This window comes from Talpa occidentalis, unplaced genomic scaffold, assembly GCF_014898055.3.
Source record: "Talpa occidentalis isolate TD23 unplaced genomic scaffold, MPIMG_talOcc4v2.1 talOcc4.14, whole genome shotgun sequence".
NCBI classification, from domain to species: domain Eukaryota; kingdom Metazoa; phylum Chordata; class Mammalia; order Eulipotyphla; family Talpidae; genus Talpa; species Talpa occidentalis.
In genome coordinates this window covers 12,350,158-12,363,729 of record NW_023601433.1, presented here as the reverse complement: position 1 = coordinate 12,363,729, position 13,572 = coordinate 12,350,158, and the positions used below count along the sequence as shown (strand labels likewise).

Genomic DNA, 13,572 nt, shown 5'->3' with positions numbered 1-13,572 from the left:
TATCGGGCGTTTATGATGCACCAGACATTGTTCTGAACCTTTGATGTGTATTAACTATTCAAAACCCTCAACAAGAATGTGAGGTTTGGGGATTATTTTTATCTCTATATTGTAGATAAAGAAACTGAGGCACAAAGGAGTTAAGAAACTGGATAGGATGCAGTAGGGCTGAGCTGCCACCCAGCCTGCCTGTCCCCAGGAAGGAGCACATCACAGGAGCTCAGGGCTAGACCAGGTGGAATGACCTGTACGTCCCCCAGGAGACCTGTCCCCCTTTCTTTCCGTGGCCCTGGTCTGCTGGCCACAGTGGCGCTTCCCCAGCCTGGGTCAGCCTCTGGCAGCTGGGGGGTGGGGTGGGGGGGGTAGAGGGGTGGGGGTGGGAGCAAGGCCCAGGTGTCTCATCTGGCTGCAGCTAACTTGGCCAGTGGAGACCACAAGGCCACTGTGTCCTGATGGGGGACCCTGTGTGGCTCCAGGAGCCCACTGTGGTGCAGGCACAGCTGGTTTCACGCCTTTTAGGAAACAAATAGCCCCTCTGGACTCTGTCCTATGCTGAGGACACCCCCACCCCTACCCAGTGCCTCCCTCCCTGGGACCTCATTTGTGAGGGCTGTATGACACCCTTGCTTCTGGTTTCTTCTATGGAAGTATTCTTACAAAATTGGTCCTAAGAAAACTTGTGGGGTGCTCTGCAGTCCTGGCCTAGGGTGACCACTGCTGCACCAGAGACATTTGTTTTGTTTCCTGAGATTTCCTGATATCAGACACTCGTGAACTTGTAAAAGCTGCTTGTTTTCCTGCAGCCCTTACCCTTCCTACCTTATTTTTTGATGCACACCTGTTTTCCCCAAATTGTAAATGCTACTTCCTTCTAAAATAAGTATTTGAATTTTCACTTGATAACACAATTGATTCTTCTTATTCCCAGAAGTTATATTCTATGAAGTCACCAGGAGTCCTGAATTCCATTGCTTCTAGAAGTGCAGGGTGAGGTTCCTGCGAGCCCCTCACCACATTACAGTCAGTTTATCAACCGACCAACTCATCACCTCGCGTGATCTGTGTTTCTCTTTAAAGAGCACTTATTTAATGTACATTGTGGATTCATTAACACTGAATTCATGACCATCAGTTTTATAGCTCATGCCTGAATGAAGTTCATCTAACATGTATTTTCTCCATAAGGCGTGGAGCAGCCTCTTGTGCTGGGGAACACTAGACAGTGCCCCAGCACTGCACTTGGGGGCTGTTCTAAATAGTGAGACCGCCAACAAAAACTGCAAACTGTGCTAAAAAATAGACCAAAAAAGGATACTTGTTTATAGTATGAGAACTGAAACCAGAAGGTAAAGCTTCCCCTTGTTCAACCTCGACTGGGAATGTACATATTGGGGCCTCAGATATTTGCTGCTTTGCTTATTTATACCCACAAATCACTGCAAAAGCACCACAAGTGTTGATTTGGGGGTCACTAGATCTCAGTGAGTAGGTGAATTTGCAAATATGGAATCATGAATAATGAGGATGTCTTTTTTACTCCCCATCAGGAATGTTTGGAATTGGAAGGAATGTTTAAAACCAGCTAATCTAATTTAGCCCCCTCATTTCAGATAGCAGGGAAATAGATGCTATAACTTTAAACATTGCATATTAAAACACCTTATAGTCCAATTCATCATGAACAACATTGTTTAATTTAATGCACTGGATCAGCCTCTTTTTTTTTTTTTAAGTTAAATTTTACTTCCAGTCTAAATGATGTGCTATGGTTTGAGAATCAAAAGTAATTTTCTCTATGGAAAATTCTAAATGAGAACTCATCAGGATAAGAAAGTCCTCAGAATCTGTCTGCCTTTGACCTAATGACCATCCTGTCCAGAGCTTAGATTCTAGAACAGAGATCTAAGAAGTGACTCAGAAGCTTCTAGTTGTGACCTTCACAGACCAGGTTGCTTTCCTACAATTTAATTAATAAGTCTGTCCCAATTAACCCCTCTGCACTCCAGTCATTACCCCTTAGAAGGTCAGTGAAAGGGTTTCATGGTTGACCTTCCAATCCAATGGAAGGCCCTTGACCCTGCACAGTCCCCCTCACCCCCAGACAGATGCCAAATACAGAGGGGAAGACGCTGCTGCTTTCCGATTCTGGTGAGTCTCCCCCAATCATGACCTCAGAATGGTCTCACAAGTTGCTGCACCCAGCCCTGCAGCTTGGTAGGGTGGCATAGCGTGAAAAAGGTCTGCCCTTGAACCTGAGCGTAGCGAGGTCTTCCAGTTGGGACTGAGATGGCCTGACTTAGCAGCTTCCCATCTAGAGCAGAAAGACAAGTGGTGCCCTGGAGGCTTTCCCACGGCCCACCTACCCCGACTCTTCCCTTTGTTTACTTGAAACTATTTATCTTCCCCTCGGATTGTTAGTTCTGATACCATACAATTCTCAGCATTGCCATTTGGCAAGTTCTCCTTGACTATAACAAATTAGGAACTTATTTCTCAACATCTTTACAAGATATTAGATGGTATTATGCACTGGAGAAAAGTGCAGTGGGTCCAGGACCCACTGCTGGGGTGGGGGGGTGAACCGCCAGGGTCTGCTTCTATACAAATTTCTTTTCAATAAAAAAAATTGGTGGCTGTTGATGGACATTTCCTGGTTGAGATGTTTTAGTATATTTTTGATTTTCTTAAAAACAAAATGGTTTTTTTCTGCCTGATTTTATTGTAAGAATGTAGTATATAAAAGATATACAGCATACAAAATATATGTTCATCAACTGTTAATGTCATCGATAAGGCTTCTGGTCAAAAAACAGGCTATTGATTAAGTTTTGGGGGAGTCAAAGTTAGAGTCATATTTTCAGCTAAGCCAAGGAGGGGTGGTGGGGGCCAATTCTGTGCTTCTAACCTTTGAGTCCAAGGACCAGTTAAAGAAGGAGGCCCAGGCGTTAGTGGCCGGGAGATGCTAGAAATTTCTTGTGAAGGCTGGTAACCCTCATCCAGCCTGTTGGTTGGTAACCCTCAACCCCTCAGAAGAAGGTTGCTGAGGAAAGGAGGAAAGGAGACCACCTGGGGGGTCAGTAATTAAGTCAGAAATGTGGCTCAACTGGAAGTGAGAGTCTCTGTCCTCAGAGGTCCTTTGAACCGAGGGCAGGCGCCATAGTTAAAGGTCACAGTTGAGCAGGTCCTGTTTCTTGTAGGATCTTTTAGCCCCTTGGGTTCCTTTAGGATCCCAGGAAGGTGATGTTGTATATAAGGATGACAATTTTAGAATCGAATGGCAGAGGGACTTTTCCAGTTATCTTGGGAAGGTTAAGATCTTTCTAAATCAATTTTCATGATGGAAGTCCAACTGAGCTGTGTGCGTGTGATAAAGATAATCCCCGCACATTGTTTAACCTAAGAAATAAATTACTTTACAGTCAACCGCCATTTTTCTGAGTTATCTTTGAAATAACCATACAGTGGGAGATAACATCCTTTTTTAATTTTCATTGACACTTTCGCTTTTGGTCTTCGAGTTAATCCTTTCTAAAGAGATGGCTTTTGGTGTTTGGCTTCCCCACGTTGACTGGAAGTTTCTGTCTGAAATACAGAAAATTCTCGGTTATCCTGAAACATTTCAAAGCTCCTCCTCCTCCTTTTTTTTTTTTAAAGAAATGAAAAAGTCCCCTGATTTGGGATGTTAGCTTATTTGGTTCAACAGGAGTGGCAAAAAAGAAAGTGTGGGAGGATGAACTGCATATGGGGAGGTTGATGAGTCTCTGGCCTGGGCACCCCACTTCCCCTAGAACCTGCAGAGCGCCATGGCCCTTAACTGTGAGCTTTCACGGTAAGAGATTTCACGTCAAAGCTACATAATACAATTAGTCGCATTCCCAGAAACGGGCTTCTACCCGCCAGGTGAGGGTAACATCTTGGCTTTGAAAAGCTAACCAAGGTAGAACCTCTAATCCAGAGGGCGCTCACCCACCCCCAGACACCCTGTAGGCAGCAGCCAGGGGCTCTGTGCATTAGATCCAGCCCACCCTGTCTGACCTCAGGGGGCCCAGCAACTGGAGTCCCTTAGCAACAGCAAAAAAAAAAAAAAAAAAAAAAAAATGCCAAATGCAAAAAGGTTTAATAATCTCACTGAGCATTTAATACTTTTGTTGAGATGTTTTCTCTCTAGGTGTTGAGATGTTTTCTCTCTAGGTGTTCAGACTGTGGGCCGGGCGCCTGGAGCCTGGCAGGTGATGGGACTTTGGTTGCCATTTTTACCCTGTTCCTGTTCTATGAATTCCTGGGCCTTATCAGGATTAAGGCTTCTTCACTGGGATTCCAGAATCTCTCTCTTCGGCAGAGACGGTTCCTCCTCCCCACATTGGCATATGGGGCAGGAGGAGCGGGGACAACTTTTAAAACTGAGTTGTGACTTTTGTTTCTGTCTCACCTTGATCTTGCAGCTGGGCCCAGGGAAAGTGTTAGGAGCTAGAAAGTGCAGGGTTATTCCTGGAAGCCACATTTAGTGAGTTTGCACCAGGAGGAGCTGCCCCCTCCCTTGTCTCAAGACACCCACGTTGCTTTCTTGTGCAGGCGGCCAGGGAATACTTCACCTGGAGATGTGCATGGGCCTGGCAGGGCTTGGAGATTCCAGAGCTTTCTGTTCTGTTGGCCTCTGCCACAGCGGGGGGCCTGCTGACCGGTAAACACAGACAGTAAATTTTGAGGGAAGGCAATGAAAGAAGTCAGCATCTCTAAATCAATTTATGATGTGTGCAAATCATGTTTTCAAATATTTACAGAGTCTCCGAGGGAATTACATCACTGTTTATAACTGTTTTGATTGTTTTTTTATGACTCTGGCCCAGTAGAGCCAAGCGATGTAATTCCTGAGAGACTCTGGGCCTGTGCTTCAAGCCTCCCCTCCCCAGAGGAAAGTGGGGCCAGGATGGGGAAAATGCTCTGCTGATAAGCCCAGTGCCTGCCAAGCTCCAGGGAATTACTCATGGGCTGCTGGGTGGTGGGGGATCTTCTTCAGTTTACAAATCCTGGAGGGAGCTGAGTGGACACCAAGTGGGCATTGTGGCTCCGTCCAGAGGCAGGAGCTGCCTCCATGCAGGCTTCGTGTCTGCTTCATCCGGGAACGTGATAGAAAATTGTGGAGGAACTCTGATTTGGGTTTGGCGCTTGTCCTTGATTCCATCCCATGTGGGAAAGCTGCGATGAGTTTGTCAAAAGAGTCCTTATCCATTCCCATCACTGGGCAGGAGAGGGCAGGCGCCCCGATCCTCATGCAGGAGGCTCCTGTCTGGTCTCCATCACTCTGGGCCAGTCTTCAGGGTCTCCACCAGGACTTTCAGCCCCAGAGGCCGACTCGAGCTGCATCCCTTATCTGTCTCTTTCCCAGTGTCTGGAACAGAATTATGGGCCCACACCAGCAGCCTGCAGGGGCTGTGTGGCACAGAGGAGGGGGCAGTGAGCTGCAGCCTCAACCCCCGCTCTACCTCTCAAGCTGTGCAACCTTGGGCAAAGTCCTTGACCTCTCTCTGAATTAAATGGGTCGGTCCTTAGGGATTCTCATTCAGTGCCGGTGCCTGGTGCCTGCTGGCAGCCCGCACAGAGAGCATTGCTGTTACTGTCGTCCCATGTTATGACATCTGCTCTCAAGGCCGGTCTTGAAAATAAAGCCGTGGGGCATCAACACCTTGCAGTCCCCTGGAGTCAAAGAGATGAGTTGGGCAAAGGCAACTCAGAGAGAAGCCAGAAGCTGCCCCCTAGGCACAGAAACGCCCATCCCTGGATGCTTTTGTTGAGTCTGCACTAGAAACCACTTTTTCAGTCCCCCTAAGTGAGTTGCAGAATGATCAGTGCCTTCTGGGCAGATGATGAAACTCAAACTGGATGGAGCTTCCAACGGTGAGACACAGTGGGGTGCAGCTGGGGGCCTCTAGCACAGAGGCCAGGCCCCCGGCACCCTCGGGTGACATGGAGCTCAGGCTGTCGAGTGCTGAGCTCCTCGCTCCCCTCCCAGGAGCATCCCCCTGGTGCAGACGCTGCGGACCACCGTCCTGACCACAGCCTGTGCCGACCGCTCTGACCAGCGCGTGGGCTACCTGGAGCACGTGGTGGCCCGCATCTCCATCTCCCACCCGCGCCGCGGAGACCTCCAGATCCACCTGATCTCTCCCTCGGGAACCAAGTCTCAACTTTTGGCAAAGAGGTAAGGCCAGGCAGCCTAGTGGGGTGGGGGCAAGGGCTGGGCATCCCACCAGGGCCCATCTACCCCGAGTGCCACCCTGGTTCTGCTGGCAGTGCCCTCTTGGAGACACCCACATATCAGCCCCACCAACCTGAAAAACAGCCTTCCGAAGCGCTGCCTGCAAAGTAGGCGTTTCCAGGCTTAGTGACAGGTCTGTGGTTGTCCTGGTGTTTCGTGGAGAGACGTGTGGAATTCTGGCTATGACGTAACTGCTCACAGAAGTGCATGGAAGATCGTTATCACATTCATTCCACAAGTGACATTAGCGCTCTCAGAGGCACTCTTTGACTCCAGGGCTGCCTCCTGCTCGGGTCCAGGTGGGGTTGGAACCCGCATAGTCAATGGGGAGGCTCTGCGTGGTGGGAGGTGCACTTGGATGGGTGCTTAGAATTCACTGAGCTCTTGTTCATGTGCTTGGAAGGGTCCCCTGTTTAGTAGAAGCACCCAGAAATAGCTGGCTTGGCACTTGACACAGATTGTGGGAGGCTATGGAACAAAGCCAAACACAGAATCAAGGAGCTGTGCTTTGGTGCATTTATGTGACTTGCAGATAAATCCTGTGGAGGGGTTTACAAGTGCTTGGGATAAAGGGAGTTGGGGTTCCTTTTTAGATCTAAGAGCCAGAGGTAGAAAAAAGTTTTCATGGACATATCGACATTACCATTTTCTCTTGGAAAAAAGAACTGACAGCCATGCCACTTAACTCTCTTGTTTACCCCAAGGCTGCCCTACCCCCATTTCCTGCTCGCCCCCACTGGGCCCACTTGACTCATGTGGGCCACTTGCTGGCATCTGTGGTCCTTGGGTTGCAGGATTATAAACTAGGTTGAAGGAAAAAAACCTGCAGGCAGAACCAGGCAGACTCTAATTGGCAGAAGGCAGAGATTGCCCCGCAGCAACGAAAGGTGGAAACAGGGTAGAAGAAGTGTGGACCTGGGCTGTGTCCTCCACATACCCTGTCCTGCCTCCAGGGCCCAGTAGCCAGTTTCTCTGCAGTTAGCAGATGGACAGCAGTCAACGGACTGTGGACCAGCACTGGGTTCGTCTTCAGCGCCTTAGAAGCAACCCTGTAACCAGACTCTGGCTTATGGCTTCCAAGGGCTTAACCACCAAGGTCAGCCGTTAGCAGGTCCTTGTCGCACAAGAGTGACACAGGACATCTCCCTCCTTTAGGGCGGCCCAGGCCACGATCTGTCTCTGCCATGGGAGGCCAGCATGGACACAGTTTGAGAGCAAAGCTTCAGCTGGATGCTCTTTTGCAACCAAAGTTGTTTCTGTTATTGTCATCATCCTCATTATTGGAACTTTTAGAAACTGCAGCTAAATGCCAAAATTTAACTCTCTCTGAAAAATTTGAGGGTCTCCAGTTCCAAGCCCACTGTCCCTGTGCAGACACTCCTCTGGAGCTGGGCAATAGGCTGGTCTGATTCAGTGCACCCAATATCCTTGTCCTCACATAGCACCCAGGCCACCTGACTCTCGTAAACTCACCTCACTAGCTCCTCTTTGTCCCAGGCTTGTCACCAGGAGCATCTGAGGTGATGACCCCTAACTCCAAAGCCACAGCTAGGTGCAGGAGCCCAGTGGCAGCCTGCATTAACTGAAGCGTTGGTGAGACTTAGGGGCAAGGGTGACAGATGGTGGGTGGCAGTGACCTGGAAGGACCCACATGGGCTTTGAAACGTCAACTTGCGTTTACACCCAGCGGCCTCCCTTCCCAGCCCTGAGCCCAGGAAACGGCCACTTCTCTATTGCTCACCAGTGGAAATGTCATTTTACTATCCTTTGCCAATCAGAAGCATTGCAAGACCTGAATGTGGTAATATAGATGGAAAGGCTTGGCAACAATCCTGCCACAGGCAACTGATTCTCTTCCTGTCCTCCTTACATCTGTCTACCAGCAAGAACCTTCCAGCACCCCCGCATCCCCCTTACTTTGCCCCTCCCCCCCCAGCTCTTTTTCCTTCCCTTCTTATTTCCACCTTTCTGCTCAAGTCAGTGTTCCAGCCCCTCATATGGTAGGAAGCAGGTCCTGTAGGCTCAGGGGTCACTGCTGTCCATTTGCAACATGGCGCCTGTGCCATCGAGCATGTTGAACCCTGCCTGGGGTCACTTGGCATCAGCTGAATCTTGGGAATTTGCTTTTTCCATGGCAGATTGTGTGATCATGTCAAGAGTTTGTGTTTAGGATCTATTACCTTCTCTTTGTTCCCTTTCGTGCTTAATTCAGCAGCTTTTTCAGGTTGCCAACCTGTTCCCTGAAAGTAAGTTGGCTCGAAGTATGCCAGCCCTGAGAAGAGGGCTTGTCTTTGTTCTGCCTCCAGTCCTTGGTTTCAGCTTGACATCATGTGTGAAAATCAGCCTTGAGTGTTACAGTTTTTTAAAAGAAAACCATAGTATCTCCCCACCTCCAGCCCCCGCTATTTCCATGCAAAGAAACTTCCCTTGATAACCATTTGTATACACTGGATATCCAGAGATTCCCCAAAGTGGAAATCAAACCTTAACAGCACACAAAACACGTACATCTGAATTTCTGATGAACAGAGAGCGCCTGTGTTCCACAGTTGTTATTCCAAAGTAGACGCAGAGAATTAGACGGTGGAGAAAGAGGCAGAGAGAAGCTCCTGGAACTGTCACTTCTACGAAGAGCAGGCTGGGGAGGGCACTGGGTGTTGAAGGGACCGGGTGTCCGTGAGTTGCTTCCTGTTTCTGCTGGAACCAAGCATGAGAAAACAGGTGGAGGCTAAAGGCCCAGTCGGGAAGGAACTTCTGGTCTGAAAGGAAGAAGAGAGGTTCCTCAAGTCTGTGAGGAGAGCCCCCTCCTGCTCCACCTCCCTTCACCTCCCCTCCAAGGCCACTTCCAGGAGTGCCTTGCACCCACATCGGAATGCACCATCCTGATATGTCATCTCCCCCAGATATAACTATTGAAACCTGTTAAGCCCTGGAGATTCGATGGCAGCACTTTTTTCTTGTATCCCCTGGATCAGAGCGCACGAGGGCTGGCTCTATGGTGAGGTGAATGTTCATTCATTCCATAACCCGCACTTTGGCAAGGCTTCCTTTGAGAAATGTGGGGGTTATGTGGAAGCCCCTGACACCCAGTCTATGTCAGTACTTGTAGGCATTGGGTCATGGCTCTTGGGGGTCCTTACTGGCATAGGAATGCCTCCTGGAGGAAATTAAAGGATTGAGGAATGTGTTGGTCACCGTGTGGACACTGCTGGGGAAGGGAAGGAGGTAGGACAGGAGTCAGAATGCCCCCATGCCGGTATCTGCCCAGCCAGTTGGAGCTGCAGCAAATTACTGTGCCTGGGACTTCCCAGCTATCCATTAGGGTGGAGAGGAGATATCTCTGAGTCCCTTTTGGGTGCCCACCTCTTGGAACGTTTGGGAGACCCCATGAGAAAATGGAGGTGAGGCTGATGGCCAGGGCTGTGTTGTAAAACAATGGCTTGGAAGCAGTTGACACCTGCGTAGGCTGAAGTCAGGCCCCTTCCGCCCCTAGGGTGTTTCAGAGGGTGGCACAGTCCCCTGAGCAGTAATTGGGGGCAGGAGAACGCCCTCCTTCTGCTGCCCCCTGCCCCCCACTGCTTTCTTGTATTCTGACCCTGCGTCTTCAATTACAGATTGCTGGATCTTTCCAATGAAGGGTTTACAAACTGGGAGTTCATGACTGTGCACTGCTGGGGAGAAAAGGCAGAGGGGGAGTGGACCTTGGAGATTCAAGACATGCCGTCCCAGGTCCGCAACCCGGAGAAACAAGGTCAGTGGCTCTCAGGACTGTCCCGACAGCCTCTGAGTTCCCCCTTTTTTCTTAATGCTAGATTTTTTTTTCAACTACAGCATCACTGGTAATTCTTTGTTCTTTTGCGGAGGTAAAACTCACATAATCACCCACTGAGTCGTTTTAAAGTGTATAATTCAGTGATTTTCAGTGAATTCACAAGGTTGTGCAACCATCACCACGAGTTCCAGAACTTTTTCATTACCCCTGAGGGGAAACTTACCCATATTAGGTGGTTACTCCCTAGTTCCCCAGCCCTCCCAGCCCTGGGCAACTCCTCATCTGCTTTCCGTCTCTCTGATTCCTTGATCTGTGTATTCATGTAAATGGAATTGCAAAACATGTGACCTTCTGTGTCTGCTTCTTTCCCTTCTGTTTTCAAAGTTCCTCCATGTCCTCACATGTATCAGAACTTTATTTCCTTGGTTAGGACTAAATACTCTTCCATTGTATCAATGTAGTTTGTTTAAGTGCTTCAGTCATCAGTTGATGGAAAGCTAGGGGGTGTTTCTACCTAATGGCTCTTGTGAACAGTGTTGCTCTGAACATCCATGTACAAATGTTTGAGTGAACATATGTTTTCTGTTCTCTTGGATGTATACCTGGGAATGGACTTGTTGGGTGTTACGGTAATTCTGAGTTTCACTTTTTAAAAAAATATTTATTTATTTATGCATACAAGAAATGGGGTACAGGCCAGAGTGGGGAGCAGAACAGGAAGACTGACTGAAATACACTGCTGAAGGGAGCAGCGGGGAGACAGGAGAGGTCTGCTGCGCCATATGGGTCAGCTCCCTGGCTGGGGATCAAACTCTTGCTGCAGTGGCTGCGGACAGCTTCATAGTGCTGCGCCTTAACCCCTTGCACCACCAGGGAGGCCCCTGGGTTTAACTTTCTGAGGAGCCATCAAACTTGTCCACAGTGACTAGATCATTTTACCATAATATATGAGGATTTTAATTTCTCTATATCCTTATCAAGACTTGTTAGCAACATTTTCCATTTTAAAAAATTACAGCTATCCTAGTGAATATGAGATGGTATTTCATTGTGGTTTCGATTACCATGTCCCTGAAGACTGATAATACTGAGCATCTTTCCATGTGCTTGTTGACCGGCCTGTAGATCTTCCTTGGAGAAATGTCTGTCCCAACCTTTTGGCCATTTTAAAATTGGGTTGTTATTGAGTTGTAAGGGTTCTTTAAATATTCTGGTGATAAACCCTTATCAGATAATATGATTTGTTATTTTTTCCCTCCATTCTCAAAGTTGTTCTTTCACTTCCTTGAGAGCCCTTTAATATACAAATGTTTTTAATTTGATGAAATCCAGTTTACTTTTTCTTTTGTTGATTGTGCTTTCAGTGTGATATTTAAAAAACCATTACCTAATAGAAGACCATTACCTAATATAAGGTTGAATTCTATGTCTTATAAGAGTTTTATAATTTTAGCTTACATTTAGAATGTTATCCATTTTGAATTACTTTTATATATCATGAGAAATAATTCAGTCTTTCCAATGTGAGTATTCAGTTGTCTTAGCACTATTTGTGGAAAAGACTAATCTTTCCCTTATCTAAAATTAATTGACTATAAATGTACGAGTTTAGTTCTGGACTCTCAAATTTGTTCCATTGGTCTATAGGTCTATCGCTCTCTTAATACCACACTGTTTTGATTACTCTCGCTTTGTAGAAAGTTTATAAATTAGGAATGTGAGTCTTCCAATTTTGTTCTTCTTTTTCAAGATTGTTTTGGTCATTACAAATCCTTATGGATTATAGGATTGATAGGCATTGCTGTTATACTTCCTTGCAACTCCATATGAATTATAGGGTTAATTTGCCAATTTCTGCAAAAAGAAAAGTTGGAATTTTGACAGGGATTTCACTGAATTTTCTGTAGGTCATTTGGGGAATATTGCCTTTTAAACAATATTAAGTTTTCCCATCCATGAACATGGATGTCTTTCCATTTTTTTAGGTCTTCTTCAATTTCTTTCAACAATATTTTGTGCTTTCAGTCTACCTTGGTTAAGTTTGTTCTTGAGTATTTTATTCTTTTTCATGCTATTACAAATGGGATGGCTTTCTTAATTTTGTTTTCACGTTGTTTATTTCTCTGGTGATTTTTGTACCCTTTTATAACTCTCCTTTTAGTTAATATTCATTTATTTTACCAATCTTTTTGAATGCCTACAATGGACCAGATATTGATTCAGTCACAAGAATACACCAGGGGAAAAAGAGTAGGATAATCATCTTATCCTAAAATTACCTACAAAGGTCTCTAAGCTCTTCTGGCCCACTGTCAGATTGTAGTAAAGTACAAGTACAAGACTCTAATGAGATGCTTTCCTGACATTGAGACTTTCACTGTTGTTCCTATGTCCTATACTGTGATAACAGGTTCACTCTGACCACTTGATTAGAAAAGACTGAGGTATATTTGAAGTGGGCAAGAGGGACAGAGGCAGGGAGCCAGTAGGAGGTCTCTGCAATAGGAGATGAAGGAGACTTAGATCAGGGTGGTGACAGTGGTGGTATGCAAAGTAGCCAGATCTGAAAGTACATTCCAGGGGATTTGCTAGCCGATCAGAGGTGGGCTCTGAGAAGAGAGGGCATTGATGACTCCGAGTTTTTGTTCTGCCAAGTGGAAGAATAGAATCCAACTTCATACGTCTGGAATATTGCCAGGAGAGTGGATGCAGGAGAGAAATCAGGAACTCAGTACAGGGGGGATTAAGTTCATTATATGTATGAAAAATGCAGGTAGAGCTGTGCACTTGGAGGTCAGGGGTGAGATCTGGGCTGGAATAGACATTTAAGTGTTGATGGCAAGTGCTTATATTGAAAGTGTAGACAAACTCACCTGGAGAATGAATGGAGATCCTCTGGGGCCCTGGATGCTAAGAACTCTGGAAGGAATCTGTTTACGTGGCAGTGATTCCTCAGTGCAGGTACTGAGCGAGCTTGGGATTGCCTGGGCGCACAGCACTGAATCTCACACAAAGCATTTCTCTACCTCCTTCCTTCCCAGCCATTGCAAGCCCCCCAGCACCCTATCTCTTGCCTGTATAACACTTGCCAGCTTGGCCCTCGTCTTTGATGCTGGCATTTGCTCTGTAGAGTCTTGTTTCTGGTTCCCATCATGTCCCAGTGCCCCCTGCTGTCAAGTTCATGGTGGGTGCACAGTAGATGTTTGGTGAAGGCATGAATGCAGGGGAACCTTTTGTGGTCCCATGTGGCCAGATGCTCTGCTTGCGCAGAAGACCCAGTCTTCAACAATACAAGGGCTACTTCCTGATGGGACCTCCAATTTAAGCCCTGACCAGGCCAATCCCCATTCTTGGGCATTCTTACAATCTGGATCTTTGGCTGGCTGAACCAGGAGCAGAATTAACATCTGGTTCCTTCCAGCTCTGACCTTCTGTGGGACTTGGGGTCACATTCTTAAGTGTGTTCACAGAGTCTGCACATTCCTGAAGTGGCTGTTCATTCATGGGGTCTGTTCATTCACGGGGGCATTACCCTGCAGAGACT

The 13,572-nt window shown here is 47.1% G+C and overlaps 1 protein-coding gene across 1 annotated transcript in view; it reads left to right on the top strand.

Annotated features, from left to right (window-relative positions):
• The window catches only part of PCSK6 (proprotein convertase subtilisin/kexin type 6), a 163,098-nt gene that overhangs the window by 104,740 nt on the left and 44,786 nt on the right, over nucleotides 1-13,572 (top strand). The window contains 2 exon segments of the mRNA XM_037510085.2: nucleotides 6,011-6,199; nucleotides 9,871-10,007. Coding sequence (XP_037365982.1) covers nucleotides 6,011-6,199; nucleotides 9,871-10,007 — 326 coding nt within the window.